The following is a 17,849-nucleotide window of genomic DNA, read 5'->3' as shown; positions in this document are numbered from 1 at the left end:
CTCACTATCACAAGGGTTAGTAACTACACAGACTCATTTCATATCATCCTCTCACTATCTCAAGGGTTAGTAACTACACAGACTAATTTCATATCATCCTCCTCTCACTATCACAAGGGTTAGTAACTACACAGACTCATTTCATATCATCCTCCTCTCACTATCACAAGGGTTAGTAACTACACAGACTCATTTCATATCATCCTCCACTCACTATCACAAGGGTTAGTAACTACACAGACTCATTTCATATCATCCTCCACTCACTATCACAAGGGTTAGTAACTACACAGACTCATTTCATATCATCCTCCTCTCACTATCACAAGGGTTAGTAACTACACAGACTAATTTCATATCATCCTCCTCTCACTATCACAAGGGTTAGTAACTACACAGACTCATTTCATATCATCCTCTCACTATCACAAGGGTTAGTAACTACACAGACTCATTTCATATCATCCTCTCACTATCACAAGGGTTAGTAACTACAGACTCATTTCATATCATCCTACATTCACTATCACAAGGGTTAGTAACTACACAGACTCATTTCATATCATCCTACATTCACTATCACAAGGGTTAGTAACTACACAGACTCATTTCATATCATCCTCCACTCACTATCACCAGGGTTAGTAACTACACAGACTCATTTCATATCATCCTCCACTCACTATCACAAGGGTTAGTAACTACACAGACTCATTTCATAGATCTTTAAAACACTGGCAGTTTGTCTACTTCACTTCTTTAGTCTACACTCTGATCACTCCAGATAACCCAGTTGTTCAGGGATGTGTGATGTCAGAATTACAGAATTCAACCTATCAACAGACTGGGTCATAACTTATGGAGGTCAAACTTCTGAAGATATAGTTAGAACCTGTGCTTACCATGAGGAACTGATTTCCCAATCTTCTCCTCCTCTTCTTCATCTTTAATGTTGTCATTCAGCTCCAGTGTTTGACTGCAGTCTTCCAGCTTCACTGATGCCGTCTCTGGATCCTGCAGTGCAAACTGGGCTCCACTGTCACAATCAGGACCCAGTGACTGTAGGTTTGGACTCAGTGTGGAAGGAGAGAGGCAGGCTGGGTTTGTCCTCACTGTTGATGTTACCGGACTCAGACTTGACCTGAGTCAGCCAGTAGTTATAAAGAGAAACGGACACAAAAGTTATTTTCTTGACAGTTCTGGCACTTTCTTTATTCTCAAACTATATTAGATCAGATAGCAAAGCATTGACAACAAACCATTAAATCTATCTTTACATTAGACACAAAGTTCACACTATAAATTAGGGTACACTACGTAAATGAATTAAGCGTATTCTAAACTAGATTTCCTAAACTATATTGCCTAAGCATTCAGATAATATTCAGACCTCTTGACATTTTACACATTTTGTTACGTTACAGCCTTATTCTAAAATGTATGAAATCGTTTTTCCCCCTCATCAATCTACAAACAATACCCCATAATGACAAAGTAAAAACAGGTTTTTAGAATTTTTTGCAAATGTATAAAAAATTTCAAACAGAAATATCACATTTACATAAGTATTCAGACCCATTTACTCAGTACTTTGTTGAAGAACCTTTGGCAGTGATTACAGCCTCAAGTCTTTTTGGGTATGACATTATAAGCTTGGTACACCTGTATTTGGGGAGTTTCTCTCATTCTTCTTTGCTGATCCTCTCAAGCTCTGGATGGGGACCGTCGCTGCACAGCCATTTTCAGGTCTCTCCAGAGATGTTCAATCTGGATCAAGTCCGGGCTCTGGCTGGGCCACTCAAGGACATTCAGAGACTTGTCCCAAAGCCACTCCTGCATTGTCTTGGCTGTGTGCTTAGGGTCGTTGTCCTGTTGGAAGGTGAACCTTCACCCCAGTCTGAGGTCCTTAGCAGGTTTTCATCAAGGATCTCCCTGCTCCATTCATCTTTCCCTCGATCCTGACTTGTCTCTCAGTCCCTGCCACTGAAAAACATCCACACATCATGACGCTGCCACCACCATGATTCACTGTAGGGATGGTGCCAGGTTTCCTCCAGATGTGACACTTGGCATTCAGGCCAAAGAGATTGATCTTGGTTTCATCAGACCAGAGAATCTTGTTTGTCATGGTCAGAGTCCTTTAGGTGCCTTTTGGCAACTCCAACCGGGCTGTCATGTGCCTTTTACTAAGGAGTTGCTTCCGTCTGGCTACTCTACAATAAAGGACTGACTGGTGGCGTGCTGCAGAGATAGTTGTCCTTCTGGAAAGTTCTCCCATTTCCACAGAGGAAGTCTGGAGTTCTGTCAGAGTGACCCTTGGGTTCTTGGTCACCTCCCCGACCAAGGCCCTACTCCCCCTATTGCCAAGTTTGGCCGGGCAGCCAGCTCTTGGAAGAGTCAATCCTGTCTCAGAGCTCTACGGACAATTCCTTCGACCTCATGGCTTGGTTTTTGCTCTGACATGGACTGTCAAATGTGGGACCTTATATATATATATATACACCTTATATGACAGGTGTGTGCCTTTCCAAGTCATGTCCTATCAATTGAATTTACTACAGGTGGACAACAATCAAGTTGTAGAAACATCAAGGATGATCAATGGGAACAGGATGCACCTGAGCTCAATTCTGAGTCTCATAGCAAAGTGTCTGAATACTTATGGAAATAAATCATTTCGGTTTTGATTTTTCTTTGTAAATTTGCAAATAATTCTAAAAACCTGTTTTTGCTTTGTCATTATGGAGTATTGTTTGTAGATTGACGAGGAAAAACATTTAATTTAATCAATTTTAGTATAAGGGTAAAGTAACAAAATGTGGAAAAGGGAAGGGGTCTGAATACCTTCAGAATGCACTGTAAGGAATTAGCAACTCGTTCTCATTCTGAGAAATAAGGTAGGCCACTTGATTTTAACATCTGAACAAAGTGGACAGGCTAACAAGCTTTTCAAACAGTTGGAGACAGAAGGGTGTGTTCATAACAATTCAACTGTTCAACCTTGTTAGAAAATAGATCCAAGTTGGCTAAACTTGAAATATAAAGATTAGCTGGCTAGTCACTAGCACGTGGGCTTGAGAGAAGTGATTATTGCAACAACAAAAAATAGCAGGTTAAACTATTTTGATCAAATAATAAATTATTAGTGGGTGTTATGGTTGTGGAAGGCTTATATTTAGCCTCGGTATAACTTCACAAGCCCTGAATTCATTCCATTATTGCTGACTGTTAGAAAGGCAGTGTATTCAACCTTTAATTATAACACTTATTTAGAGAAAAACTAAATCTTTCTGTATATATTATATATATATATATCTCGTGAATTGCCCATACGTTAAAAAAAACTCACGATACAGCTAGCTATGATATTTATTCCATATCGCCCAGCCCTAACGCAGTACATTAGAGTAGAGTACAATACAGTACGTTCAACTGTACTATACTCTGTATTGTTGTACTGAACTAAACGTTATTTCCATTCCTGTACTCTGCTGTACTGTGCGTTCCAATCTTGTGAAACAGTAGCTATGTTTCCAAGAAGTTACCCAGTGATTGTTTTGTTGACATTTAGAAAAAGTTTGAATAGAAAATAGATCAGACAATTGCCCGCTAGTGTTTCCATTTAACTATCTTGTGTTGATAAAAACAGGTGTTAGCAATGACGCACCTCGTATTGTCAAAATGATTCCGCAATCATTATTTTCTTTAAACAGAGCTTCTATCGTCACTTGTCATAATAAAGAAAATTTGACAAAAGAAAAATCCACCATCAAACGATTAAAAATGTTGTTATAACATTTCTCTTATATCTGCCGTAGCAAAGATTTTTTTGACACAATACTTTTGTCGAATGCTCCTGGGTCAATGAAACCCTGCCTAATGATGTGATTGGTTCAGATTTGGTCCAGTCTAATGTTAGGGCCAAGTCAAAAAAATACATTCAAAAGACGTCGACGTCAGTCCGTGCTTACTGGGGTGTATCCTACAGTGTCGGCCTATAACTTTATTTTATAAATGTCCATCCATGTGGTAGGCCTAGCGTTTGTAAAACAGCCAGTTGCATTGGCTTTATTAGTCCTGGTTCCTGTGACTAATCATTTTGTCTATTTAAGCTCTGAATAGACCCATCAGCTACCCAACTTTATCAGGAGTTATCCTGAGCCTATTGGCAATGAGAATCAATGCATTTACACAGCGGGAAATGCAGAAGTATAATTTATTTTGCTATGATCATCTCGTCAAAAATGTACAGAGAAACTTTAAACCACTGATTATCATGACAATTTAGCTGACGGGGTTCAACTCCCGGACAACTGTGGTTTCAGAGTCCTGCAATAGAGCGGAAATGCTAATATTTGTGTAAACTCGACATAGTTGTGTTCTGTGGGTGTCACTGAGTAGACTGAACAATCCATAGGTAAGGCTGTAGAGTGCAATATAAATGTCCAACACAAACAAAAGACCCTCCATATTCAACTGGCGGACCGCGGTCCGGATACAGAATGGGGTCAATACGGACCACGGGTCCAAAAAATATATATAATAATACTTTTTTGGTTGGGCTTCGACCCCTGGTATCATATAAACACATGGAAATTTGTAAAATTGCAGGAAATTAGCTTTAAAACTGCAACCACAAAAATCTTGCTCCATCGCAAAATGTGTAGAATTGTGTGATATTACATTTAAACCTGCCAACAAGAGGGTTGTGAAGATTTTGGGGTTGCAAGTTGTTTGTTACTACGCCAATAAATAACAATATCCATCTGGACCTTTGCCACCTAGGAAATTTGTGTGACTGGACCTTCTCAAATAGTACTGGAGTATCCCTGCAATAGACTGACTGGGAAGGTGATTTTTTTTTCAGTCAAAGTCCTGCAGTAAGAGCTAAGATATTAATAGGTGTTAACTCTTGGTAATTGTATTCTGTGGGTGTCACCATTATATGGGTACACAATCCAACCCGCTTCCTAAGTACATATAAAAATGTCCCCAATGCAATTGTGGTCTATAAACATCCACAGTGTGATTTCAAACGTTTTTTTCTCCTTATTTTCAATTTAATCAATTATTGTAATTAATTTTAAATTAAGTAACATTCCAATCATGTTAGCATCATCTAGTCCAAATATGGAATGATTCCACTATTTTTTTATCCGTTTGCCTCACTTTCAATTAGGTACTTTTATTTTGAGGTCGAACCGCAAATTCCACTATTGTGGCTAATCGTTAATCTTCACATAGGTAGGGACAAGCGAGTACCAGGGCTGAGTGCAGCAGGAGGACGGAGACGTTGGACACATTCAGATATAAATGTATTATGTAGAACAAACATGACTCTGATCCTAAGGAATCAGGTCAGTTCTATTCAGGGGATTTCTATCTGCAACTTTCCAAAACGTTTTTGTTCTGAACATCCCCAGGCGAAGCCCACTGAGCTATATACGAACAATGAAAGCCTCACAATTGACAACGTGTGGTGGACACCACGCCGTGTGATTGTAAAATATTTTTTATCACGTTCTTCACTCACTCGGTTTGACACAAAAATTACACAAAACCTTTCCCAAACGTTATTTCGATATTAGTCCGTTTAAACGTGATATTACATACCTGTAGTAATAAAGAGAAACAGTCAGCACAGTTCTGGCGTTTTCTTTATTCTGTAGAATGGTGGGCGCCAACCCGGAACTTCCTGTTCCCCCACTACCACAGCGCAACAGCGACATTATTGGATTGATGGACTAACTACTGCTAAAGCATGTGGAATAATAAAGTGAACTTGATTAGCTACACAAATAATCCTTGGTTTTAAAAAACTTAGTGTCTAAGTTTTTCATCCATTACATATGTATTGTAGATTATCTCTGTGGAAGGCCAAGAAGATCATCAAGAATCTCAGCCACCAGAGACACAGCCTGTTCACCCTGCAACCATCTAGGAAAGGGGGATACCTAGTCAGTTGTACAACTGAACGGCTTCAACTGAAATGTGTCATCAGCATTTAACCAAATCCCTCTGAATCAGAGAGGCTGCCATAATCGACATCCACGTCTTCGGCGCCCGGGGAACAGTGGGTTAACAACAGATATTAAACTTGTCAGCTCGCTCTAACCACTAGGCTACCTGCCGCCCCTAGCAGTCGGAGACAGTACAGGTGCATCAAAGCTGGTACCAAGAGAATGAAACCACTTCTATCTCCAGGCCATAAGACTGTTAAACAGTCATCACTGTTTTGATTGAGATAATATTGGTGACTAGCAAATTGGCTTGTCCCAATGTGTAGAGGTGTCATGACATGTATTGTGTAGATAAATACAGATAGATTTATTGGAATTTCATGAATTAAACAAAAGCATTATATTTACTGTAAAGATAACCCCCCAAAACTACAATGATTCAGTAGATCAATAAAGTTACAGTACTCTAGCAGGTCTCACAGCTGCTTATGCTGACAAAACATGTTAGAGAATAGGTCAGATTTAGCTTTGTGTTGTTCATTTAAACTTACTGTCTTGTTAAGCTTCAGAAAAGCACAAAATATGTCACTTAAAATATGTTTTTTTTGTAATTCGTTACACAAAAGAGAAGGGTTTGACCAGTACAAATTAATGTACAATCTTTATTTTTCATTGGCAGATACAGTAAGCAGGCTTCAATTAAGTTATCCAAACATATTCATAATGAATAACTAGTCTCGTTTTAAAATACAATTTAATAAACAAAAATAATCCACACAAACGAATGGTGAGAACTGATCATCACATCATCTCTATCTGATACATGTTGTGTCTACTAACTTATTCCCACAGAAAACTGATCATCACATCATCTCTATCTGATACATGTTGTGTCTACTAACTCATTCCCACAGAAAACTGATCATCACACCATCTCTATCTGATACAGGTTGTGTCTACTAACTCATTCCCACAGAAAACTGATCATCACACCATCTCTATCTGATACATGTTGTGTCTACTAACTCATTCCCACAGAAAACTGATCATCACATCATCTCTATCTGATACATGTTGTGTCTACTAACTCATTCCCACAGAAAACTGATCATCACACCATCTCTATCTGATACAGGTTGTGTCTACTAACTCATTCCCACAGAAAACTGATCATCACACCATCTCTATCTGATACATGTTGTGTCTACTAACTCATTCCCACAGAAAACTGATCATCACATCATCTCTATCTGATACATGTTGTGTCTACTAACTCATTCCCACAGAACACTGATCATCACATCATCTCTATCTGATACATGTTGTATCTACTAACTCCTTCCCACAGAAAACTGCAGAGGGAAGCAGTACCACCCAGTCAACCAGCCTCACAGAGGATGCCCCCTCGGGGCAAATCCAAGGTCATCTCAATATCTTTACAGTAGAAGCTAACAAAACACACCAAAACTGACAAGGTGCACACTGATCAGTAAAGTAAAGAGAGGATAACATTCTATAAACACTCCCTTTCCTCTGCACAGTTCTCTCAAAATGAGAAACAATAGGATTACAATAGAGTGTGTTAGAATTTCTTGAGAATTAAGTGATGGAATGATTTTAATCTTCACTAGTCAGAGAACAGATGAGGATTCTCACATTTATGTATAGGTTGGTGTCTTTTTAAGTGGCCATGTTGAGAAAAACTCTTCCAACGGTCAGAGCAGGAGTAAGGCTTCTATCCTGTGTGTATATGTTGTGTCTTTTTAAGTGGCCATGTTGAGAGAAACTCTTCCAACGGTCAGAGCAGGAGTAAGGCTTCTATCCTGTGTGTATATGTTGTCTTTTTAAGTGGCCATGTTGAGAGAAACTCTTCCAACAGTCAGAGCAGGAGTAAGGCTTCTTTTGCCAAGACTAAACCCCCACAGAGCAAGCAATGCAGACGCCCAGTGGCGAGGAAAAATTCCCTAGAAGGAAGGAACCTAGGAAGAAACCTAGAGAGGAACCAGGATCTGAGCAGTGCCCAGTCCTCTTCTGGCTGTACTGGGTGACAAATGACTTCGGGAAAGTATTCAGACCCCTTGACTTTTTCCACATTGTTACATTATATCCTTATTCAAAAATGTATTAAATTGTTTTTTTATTCCTCATCAATCTACACACAATACCCCATAATGACAAAGCAAAAACAGGTTTAGATATTTTTGCTAATATATTTTTACTTTTTGCCAATCTACCACAAAAGCCTGATTGGTGGAGTGCTGCAGAGATGGTTGTCATTCTGGAAGGTTCTCCTATCTCCACAGAGGAACTCTAGAGCTCTGTCAGAGTGACCATCAGGTTCTTGGTCACCTCCCTGACCAAGGCCCTTCTCCCCCGATTGCTCAGTTTGGCCGGGCGGCCAACTCTCGCAAGTGTCTTGGTGGTTCCAAACTTCTTCCATTTAAGAATGATGGAGGCCACTGTGTTCTTGGGGACCTTCAATGCTGCAGATATTTTTTGGTACCCTTCCCTAGATCTGTGCCTCTATACAATCCTGTTTCGGAGCTCTACGGACAATTCCTTCGACCTCATGGCTTGGTTTTTGCTCCAACATGCACTGTCAACTATGGGACCTTATATAGACAGGTGTGTGCCTTTCCAAAGCATGTCCAATCAATTGAATTTACCACAGGTGGACTCCAATCAAGTTGTAGAAACATCTTAAGGATGATCAATGGAAACAGGATGCACCAGAGCTCAATTTCGATTCTCACAGCAAAGGGTCTGAACACTTATGGCAATAAGGCTTTTTTTTAATAGATATATTTTGAAAAAAATATCTAAAAAACTGTTTTCGCTTTGGCATTATGGGGTATTGTGTGTAGATTGCAGAAGACATTTTTTATTTTATCAATTTTAGAATAAGGCTGTAATGTAACAAAATGTGGAAAAAGTCAAGGGGTCTGAATACTTTCCGAATGCACTGTAGCTAATTTTGATAAACGGGATTGTCTTTTTCTCCCCTTTTCAATGTTACAAATAGCAATGGAAATCAACAACTCTGTCTCTGTTGTCATATGTTTCTTCTAGTAAGTATTTTCCCATCCTGGAATCTGAGACCTTGTGGAAATCTGTGGTAGAGAATAATGTATGACAATTTAGACACTACGTTACCCTATAGTAGTTATCGTCATCATGCTTTCCATAGTTTAGGCCTATAGCTAGCTAGGCCTTGATAACTAGTTATTGTGTTATCCAGCTAGCTACAAAAGTGCATGCTAACACTTAATATTTGTATAACTAACCCAATATTGACCTCACCCTGTTGTTTCCAATGTGGTACTTTTATTATGAAGGCGACATTCCACTGTTATTCATAATCGTTATTGTGGCTAACTTCACACAATGGTGAGCCCCGCTAGCTAGCGAGTAGCGAACATAGCGATTTGCCAGCTGTAGGTTAGGTAATTTAGCTAGCTACAGTAGCTAGTCAATGTTAGAAAACTAGCTAGCTAATACAAACTCAATATACTACATGGAAAGTATATTCTGTACAATGTGCTATGGTAACTTGTTAGCTAGCTGGCAGGCCTAATAATAACGCCAGCTAACGTTTGCTACCTAGCTAAATTTAGTTAAGTACGTTTGCTAACGTTAGCTAGCTACAGTTATGCCTCTGCAGTTAGCTAGCCAACACTTGGTGAGCATAATAATAAAGAAATCCCCATCAAAATCCTTCTGTTTAAGCATTAGATTTATTTTTGCATGGGCTGCGTCTCAATCCACCGCATCCGCTGATGTCGTCCTTCTGTGGCAGAGCTGCGGTGTTGTTTGTCAGACCAGGAGACACCAACTTCTGTCTGTATCGTCCGAAAAGTTCGGCCTTCAAGCTGAGACTCACGAACAAGTACATTTTTCTCTAGGACGCCCACAAGTGTCTGAAAGTAGCAGGTACGAGTAAAAAAACGTATTTTTTAAAGTATATATTGAAGTATTTTAGTGCAAAAAAAGGGTGCTAAATACAGGTAAATATATGTTTTACTGATCTTAATCGCTCAGATATTGGTTCAGAAACTTCAAAACCAACTTACCTTTGAAAAGTGTTAGCTATATCTTCCCACACTCATTATCACAAGGGTTATCAACTGTCAGGGTCAATTCCATTTCAATTACCGTAGTCAATTCTCAAAGTAACCCAAATTCCAATTCAACATTTTCCTAATTCAAAAGCGTTGAAGAGAATTGGATGTCAGAATTACAGAATTCAACCTAACAATAGACTGGGTGATAATTTATGGAGGTTTAATTTATCAAGATAATTTATAGTTAGATAGAACCAGCTCTTACTATGATTAACAGATTTCCCAATCTTCTCCTCCTCTTCTTCATCTTTAATGTTGACATTCAGCTCCAGTGTTTGACTGCAGTCTTCCAGCTTCACTGATGCCATCTCTGGATCCTGCAGTGTAAACTTGGCTCCACTGTCACAATCAGGACGCAGTGACTGTAGGTTTGGAGTGTGGAATTTGTCAACTCTGAATAGTATCTCAGTCCTAAATAGAAGTCTGAGATCAACCTCCTCCCCTGTGCATGCCACACCCCCTTCCATTGTTACTGTGTGCATGAACACATTTTGAACAATGGCTTCCTAAAATGCTGTGGTGCTTACTAACACAATAGGAAAGGTTGTGGTAGATTTACATAATCAACTGGGCATTTCAACAGTCTGACCCTCAATATAGTCTTGGGAATATATTGAGCTCTAACAAAGGGTCGTGGAAAAGGTCTGTTGAAATGAATACTGCAGTGGTATGAGAAAGCTTCCTCTCTGGTTCCATTCCCCAATAGTAACTGGGTCATTGTTGATTTGTGGTGGTAATGCTGTCCCTGGACTTTGGCACCATATAAAACACTTTAAAAATGACAATTTGTTTTTATTTTTATTTAACTGTAATTTAATAAGAAACATATTCAAGTCGTTTACACTACAAAACATTCATTTGTATGCATTGTAGCAAATTGGATTGTCCCAATGGTGGTCTGTAAAGGTGAAGTGACATGTTTTGACTCAATAGATATTTTGAATGCCATGAATTAAACAAAAACATTGTTTTTTGGGTTAACTATACAGAAAATACAGAAGGTTAAACCAGCACAAATGCATGTAGAATGTTTATTTTTCATAGGCAGATGAATTACATTCATTGCAGTTATCCAAATAAATGTATCCATGACTAAAGTAATCAATCTACTTTTATAAGACAATGTAATAAACACGTAGTCATTTCATAGCCTGTGTATCATTAAACAAAAGTCATTATGTAGTAAAAAAAGAATCCACCCAAACTAATGGTGAGAACTGATCATCACATCATCTCTATCTGATACATGTTGTGTCTACTAACTCATTCCCACAGAGAACTGATCATCACACCATCTCTATCTGATACATGTTGTATCTACTAACTCATTCCCACAGAAAACTGATCATCACATCATCTCTATCTGATACATGTTGTGTCTACTAACTCATTCCCACAGAAAACTGATCATCACATCATCTCTATCTGATACATGTTGTGTCTACTAACTCATTCCCACAGAAAACTGATCATCACATCATCTCTATCTGATACATGTTGTGTCTACTAACTCATTCCCACAGAAAACTGATCATCACATCATCTCTATCTGATACATGTTGTGTCTACTAACTCATTCCCACAGAAAACTGATCATCACATCATCTCTATCTGATACATGTTGTGTCTACTAACTCATTCCCACAGAGAACTGATCATCACATCATCTCTACCTGCAGGGGAATAACTTTTTATTTTATTTATTATCATTGTTGAATATTTAAAACATACAATCTATTTGCAGTGAAGCCGCTCAACATCTACATCACATTAGTCATCTGACAGACTCCCATCCAGAGCGACCCACAGATGCAACAACGGTCAAAGCCCTGAGGGACAACTTGGTGTCAGATCAAAACGTATTATATCTTACAAAAATCCATACCGCTCACTTTAGTATGATACCAGTATATTATGTTAAATTACATTGGCCTACGAATGTAATATGAGTCGTACTATATAATACGATTTGTAGGACGTATAAGTATATTACGAATTACAATTCATACAATATGTTACGAATATGAAATACGTATGATATTTTACTTATTCCAATTTGATGTTGTTAACATTAATTAGCATGCTAAATAGTTACATGCTAACCTCACATGCTGAGTACACCATATAAACTTAGCAAAAAAAGAAACGTCCCTTTTTCAGGACCCTGTCTTTCAAAGGTAATTTGTAAAAATCCAAATAACTTCACAGATCTTCATTGTAAATGGTTTAAACACTGTTTCCCATGCTTGTTCAATGAACATGCGCCTGTGGAACGGCCGATAAGACACTAACGGCTTACAGACGGTAGGCAATTAAGGTCACAGTTAAGAAAACTTAGGAGACTAAAGAGGCCTTTCTACTGACTCTGAAAAACACCAAAAGAAAGATGCCCAGGGTCCCTGCTCATCTGCGTGAACGTGCCTTAGGCATGCTGCAAGGAGGCATGAGGACTGCAGATGTGACCAGGGCAATACATTTTAATGTCCGTACTGTAAGGCGCCTAAGACAGCGCTACAGGGAGACAGGATGGACAGCTGATTGTCCTCGCAGTGGCAGACCATGTGTAACAACACCTGCAGAGGATCGGTACATCTGAACATCACACCTGCGGGACAGGTACAGGATGGCAACAACAACTGCCCGAGTTACACTAGGAACGCACAATCCCTCCATCAGTACTCAGACTGTCCGCAATAGGCTGAGAGAGGCTGGACTGAGGGCTTGTAGGCTTGTTGTAAGGCAGGTCCTCACCAGACATCACCGGCAACAACATCGCCTCTGGGCACAAACCAACCGTCGCAGACAGGACTGGCAAAAAGTGCTCTTCACTGACGAGTCACGGTTTTGTCTCACCAGGGGTGATGGTCGGATTTGCGTTTATTGTCGAAGGAATGAGCGTTACACCGAGGCCTGTACTCTGGAGCGGGATCGATTTGGTTGAGTGTGTCATTGGTCTGGGGCGGTGTGTCACAGCATCATCGGACTGAGCTTGTTGTCATTGCAGGCAATCTCAACGCTGTGCGTTACAGGGAAGACATCCTCCTCCCTCATGTGGTACCCTTCCTGCAGGCTCATCCTGACATGATCCTCCAGCATGACAATGCCACCAGCCATACTGCTCGTTCTGTGCGTGATTTCCTGCAAGACAGGAATGGCCAGCGAAGAGCCCGGATCTCAATCCCATTGAGCACGTCTGGGACCTGTTGGATCGGAGGGTGAAGACTCGGGCCATTCCCCCCAGAAATGTCCGGGAACTTGCAGGTGCCTTGGTGGAAGAGTAGGGTAACATCTCACAGCAAGAACTGGTAAATCTGGTGGACTCCATGAGGAGGAGATGCACTGCAGTACTTATTGCAGCTGGTGGCCACACCAGATACTGACTGTTACTTTTGATTTGGACCCCCCCCCTTTTGTTCAGGGACACATTATTCAGTTTCTGTTAGTCACATGTCTGTGGAACTTGTTCAGTTTATGTCTAAGTTGTTGAATCTTATGTTCATACAAATATACTGCTCAAAAAAATAAAGGGAACACTTAAACAACACATCCTAGATCTGAATGAAAGAAATAATCTTATTAAATACTTTTTTCTTTACATAGTTGAATGTGCTGACAACAAAATCACACAAAAATAATCAATGGAAATCCAATTTATCAACCCACGGAGGTCTGGATTTGGAGTCACACTCAAAATGAAAGTGGAAAACCACACTACAGGCTGATCCAACTTTGATGTAATGTCCTTAAAACAAGTCAAAATGAGGCTCAGTAGTGTGTGTGGCCTCCACGTGCCTGTATGACCTCCCTACAATGCCTGGGCATGCTCCTGATGAGGTGGCGGATGGTCTCCTGAGGGATCTCCTCCCAAACCTGGACTAAAGCATCCGCCAACTCCTGGACAATCTGTGGTGCAACGTGGCGTTGGTGGATGGAGCGAGACATGATGTCCCAGATGTGCTCAATTGGATTCAGGTCTGGGGAACGGGCGGGCCAGTCCATAGCATCAATGCCTTCCTCTTGCAGGAACTGCTGACACACTCCAGCCACATGAGGTTTGTCTTGCATTAGGAGGAACCCAGGGCCAACCGCACCAGCATATGGTCTCACAAGGGGTCTGAGGATCTCATCTCGGTACCTAATGGCAGTCAGGCTACCTCTGGCGAGCACATGGAGGGCTGTGCGGCCCCCCAAAGAAATGCCACCCCACAACATGACTGACCCACTGCCAAACCGGTCATGCTGGAGGATGTTGCAGGCAGCAGAACGTTCTCCACGGCATCTCCAGACTCTGTCACGTCTGTCACGTGCTCAGTGTGAACCTGCTTTCATCTGTGAAGAGCACAGGGCGCCAGTGGCGAATTTGCCAATCTTGGTGTTCTCTGGCAAATGCCAAACGTCCTGCACGGTGTTGAGCTGTAAGCACAACCCCCACCTGTGGACGTCGGGCCCTCATACCACCCTCATGGAGTCTGTTTCTGACCGTTTGAGCAGACACATGCACATTTCTGGCCTGCTGGAGGTCATTTTGCAGGGCTCTGGCAGTGCTTCTCCTGCTCCTCCTTGCACAAAGGCGGAGGTAGCGGTCCTGCTGCTGGGTTGTTGCCCTCCTACGGCCTCCTCCACGTCTCCTGATGTACTGGCCTGTCTCCTGGTAGCGCCTCCATGCTCTGGACACTACGCTGACAGACACAGCAAACCTTCTTGCCACAGCTCGCATTGATGTGCCATCCTGGATGAGCTGCACTACCTGAGCCACTTGTGTGGGTTGTAGACTCCGTCTCATGCTACCACTAGAGTGAAAGCACCGCCAGCATTCAAAAGTGACCAAAACATCAGCCAGGAAGCATAGGAACTGAGAAGTGGTCTGTGGTCCCCACCTGCAGAACCACTCCTTTATTGGGGGTGTCTTGCTAATTGCCTATAATTTCCACCTGTTGTCTATTCCATTTGCACAACAGCATGTGAAATGTATTGTCAATCAGTGTTGCTTCCTAAGTGGACAGTTTGATTTCACAGAAGTGTGATTGACTTGGAGTTACATTGTGTTGTTTAAGTGTTCCCTTTATTTTTTTGAGCAGTGTATTTACACATGTTAAGTTTGCTGAAAATAAACGCAGTTGACAGTGAGAGGACGTTTCTTTTTTTTTCTGAGATATCTATATATCTCTCTATATATCTGTATACACACACAAAAGTATGTGGACACCCCTTAAAATTAGTGGATTCGGCCATTTCAGCCACACCCATTACTGACCGGTGTATAAAATCGAGCACACAGCTATGCAATCTCCATAGACAAATGTTGGCAGTAGAATGGCCTGAAGAGCTCAGCAACTTTCAAAGTGGCATTGTCATAGGATACCACCTTTCCAACAAGTCAGTTCGTCAAATTTCTGCACTGCTAGAGCTACCCCGGTCAACTATAAATGCTGTTATTGTGAAGTGGAAACGTCTAGGAGCAACAACAGCTCAGCCGTGAAGTGGTAGGCCACACAAGCTTACAGAACAGGACCGCCAAGTGCTGAAGCGCGTAAAAATAATTTGTCCTCAGTTGCAACACTCACTACCGAGTTCCAAACTGCCTCTGGAAGCAAAGTCAACATAAGAACTGTTCGTCGGGAGCTTCACAAAAAAGGGGTTTCCATGGCCGAGCAGCTGCACACAAGCCTAAGATCACCATGTGCAATGCCAAGCGTCAGCTGGAGTGGTGTAAAGCTATTGGACTTTCTGGAGTGATGAATCACACCTCATCTGGAAGTCTGATGGACAAATCTGGGTTTGGTGGATGCTAGGCGAACGATACCTGCCCCAATGCATAGTGCCAAATGTAAAGTTTGGTGGAGGTATAATGGTCTAGGGCTGTTTTTCATGGTTCGGGCTAGGCCCCTTAGTTCCAGTGAAGGGAAATCTTAATGCTACAGCATACAATGACAGTCTTGACGATTCTGTGCTTCCAACTTTGTGGCAACAGTTTGGGGAAGGCCCTTTCCTGTTTCAGCATGACAATGCTCCTATGCACAAAGCGAGGTCCATACAAAAATGGTTTATCGAGATCGGTGTGGAAGAACTTGACTGCTCTGCACAGAGCCCTGACCGCAACCCCATCGAACACCTTTGGGATGAATTGGAACGCTGACTTCGAGCCGAATGAAAGAAAGTCCCCACAGCAATGTTCCAACATCTAGTGGAAAGCCTTCCCAGAAGAGTGGAGGCTGTTATTGCAGCAGAGGGGGGACCAAGTCCATATGAATGCCCATGATTTTGGAATGAGATGTTCTTTTTACTTTTGGTCATGTAGTGTAGTTGCAAAGTTGCTTATTAGCTAAAATGCTAACGTTGTCCGTGATGAGATTCAAACAGGAAACCTTTGGGTTGCTAGACGTTCATGTTATATGCTGACCCATCCACCCCGACCAATCAACTACCCTCCTTTTGTTTTTGACTTAAAAGAAAATGTTTAAATGTTTCAACGTCATATTCAACATCTCCAGCACCACCCCAATTTTTTTAAATTTCCAATGACATTCTATAACGCTCCCTTTCCTCTGCACAGTTGTCAGTGAGAAACAATAGGATTACAATAGAGTGTTCATCTTAATGTTATCAAATTCACTGTTACCACTTCCTTTATGAGATGAGAATGAAGTGATGGAGTGACTAATCTTAACTGGCCTGAGACAACTGATGAGGCTTCTTGCCTTTATGTATACGTTGATGTGTTTTTAAGGTAGCCAATTGGGAGAAACTCTTCCGACAGTCAGAGCAGAAGTAAGGCTTCTCTCCTGTGTGTCTTCTTTGATGAACTTTTAGCTCAGTTGATGTTGTGAAGCACTTCCCACAGTCAGAGCAGGAGTAAGGCTTCTCTCCTTTATGTATACGTTGGTGTATTTTTAAGCTGCCCTGTTGGGAGAAACTCTTCCCACAGTCAGAGCAGGAGTAAGGCTTCTCGCCTGTGTGTCCTCTTTGATGAACTTTTAGCTCAGTTGATGTTGTGAAGCACTTCCCACAGTCAGAGCAGGAGTAAGGCTTCTCTCCTTTATGTATGCGTTGGTGACATTTTAAGTTGCTCTGTTGGGAGAAACCCTTCCCACAGTCAGAGCAGGAGTAAGGCTTCTCTCCTGTGTGTATTCGCTGGTGACATTTTAAGTGGATCTGTTGAGAGAAACCCTTCCCACAGTCAGAGCAGTAGTAAGGCTTATCTCCTGTGTGTGTACGTTGGTGTGTTTTAAAATTGCTCTGTTGAGAGAAACTTTCCCCACAATCAGAGCAGTAGTAAGGTTTCTCTCCAGTGTGCATTTTCTGATGAACTGTCAGAGTCCTTGATGTTATGAAACTCCTCCCACAGTCAGAACAGAAGTAAGGCTTCTCTCCTGTGTGTGTTCTCTGATGAACTCTTAGCCCAGTTGATGTTGTGAAACATTTTCCACAGTCAGAGCAGTAGTAAGGCTTCTCTCCAGTGTGTATACGTTGGTGTGTTTTTAAGTTGCTCTGATGAGAGAAACACTCCCCACAATCAGAGCAGGAGTAAGGTTTCTCTCCAGTGTGCACTCTCTGATGAACTGTCAGAGCCTGTGATGTTTTTAAACTCTTCCCACAGTCAGTGCAGGAATACAGATTCTCTCCTGTGTGTATTTTTAGGTGTATTTTTAGCTTTGATAGAAATGGGAAAATCTCCTCACAATGTGGGCAGTGGTGAGAACTCTTAGCTCTGTGATCTTCCTGCTGTTGCTCTCTGGATGTAGAGAATGTCTCAACATGGTCTCCTGTG

At 41.3% G+C, this 17,849-nt stretch overlaps 2 protein-coding genes and 2 long non-coding RNA genes across 4 annotated transcripts in view; 1 reads left to right on the top strand and 3 right to left on the bottom strand.

Moving 5' to 3' along the window:
• LOC106591809 (uncharacterized) overlaps window positions 1-5,729 on the bottom strand; it is a 50,176-nt gene extending 44,447 nt beyond the window's left edge. Inside the window, exons 1-2 of the mRNA XM_082962436.1 lie at window positions 5,614-5,729; window positions 903-1,141 (exon numbers count right to left, since the gene is read on the bottom strand). Of these exons, the coding sequence (XP_082818562.1) occupies window positions 903-1,141; window positions 5,614-5,729 (355 nt within the window). The remainder of the gene's footprint in view (window positions 1-902; window positions 1,142-5,613) is intronic.
• An 873-nt stretch (window positions 5,730-6,602) lies between these two features.
• On the bottom strand, window positions 6,603-10,414 carry LOC145861036 (uncharacterized). The gene is made up of 2 exons (XR_014380798.1): window positions 10,287-10,414; window positions 6,603-9,877 (listed from the first exon to the last, which is right to left on the bottom strand). It is a non-coding gene; the product is annotated as an uncharacterized LOC145861036 (long non-coding RNA).
• On the top strand, window positions 9,628-10,866 carry LOC106593016 (uncharacterized). The gene is made up of 2 exons (XR_001325764.3): window positions 9,628-9,890; window positions 10,348-10,866. It is a non-coding gene; the product is annotated as an uncharacterized LOC106593016 (long non-coding RNA).
• A 232-nt stretch (window positions 10,867-11,098) lies between these two features.
• LOC145850207 (uncharacterized) overlaps window positions 11,099-17,849 on the bottom strand; it is a 32,208-nt gene continuing 25,457 nt past the window's right edge. The window contains exon 3 of the mRNA XM_045696754.2: window positions 11,099-17,844. Within this exon, the coding sequence (XP_045552710.2) occupies window positions 16,745-17,844 (1,100 nt within the window). The 3' untranslated portion in view covers window positions 11,099-16,744. The remainder of the gene's footprint in view (window positions 17,845-17,849) is intronic.

This window comes from Salmo salar, chromosome 16 (genome assembly GCF_965601325.2).
Source record: "Salmo salar chromosome 16, fSalSal1, whole genome shotgun sequence".
Classification (NCBI taxonomy): domain Eukaryota; kingdom Metazoa; phylum Chordata; class Actinopteri; order Salmoniformes; family Salmonidae; genus Salmo; species Salmo salar.
This window is presented reverse-complemented; position numbering and strand designations above follow the sequence as displayed.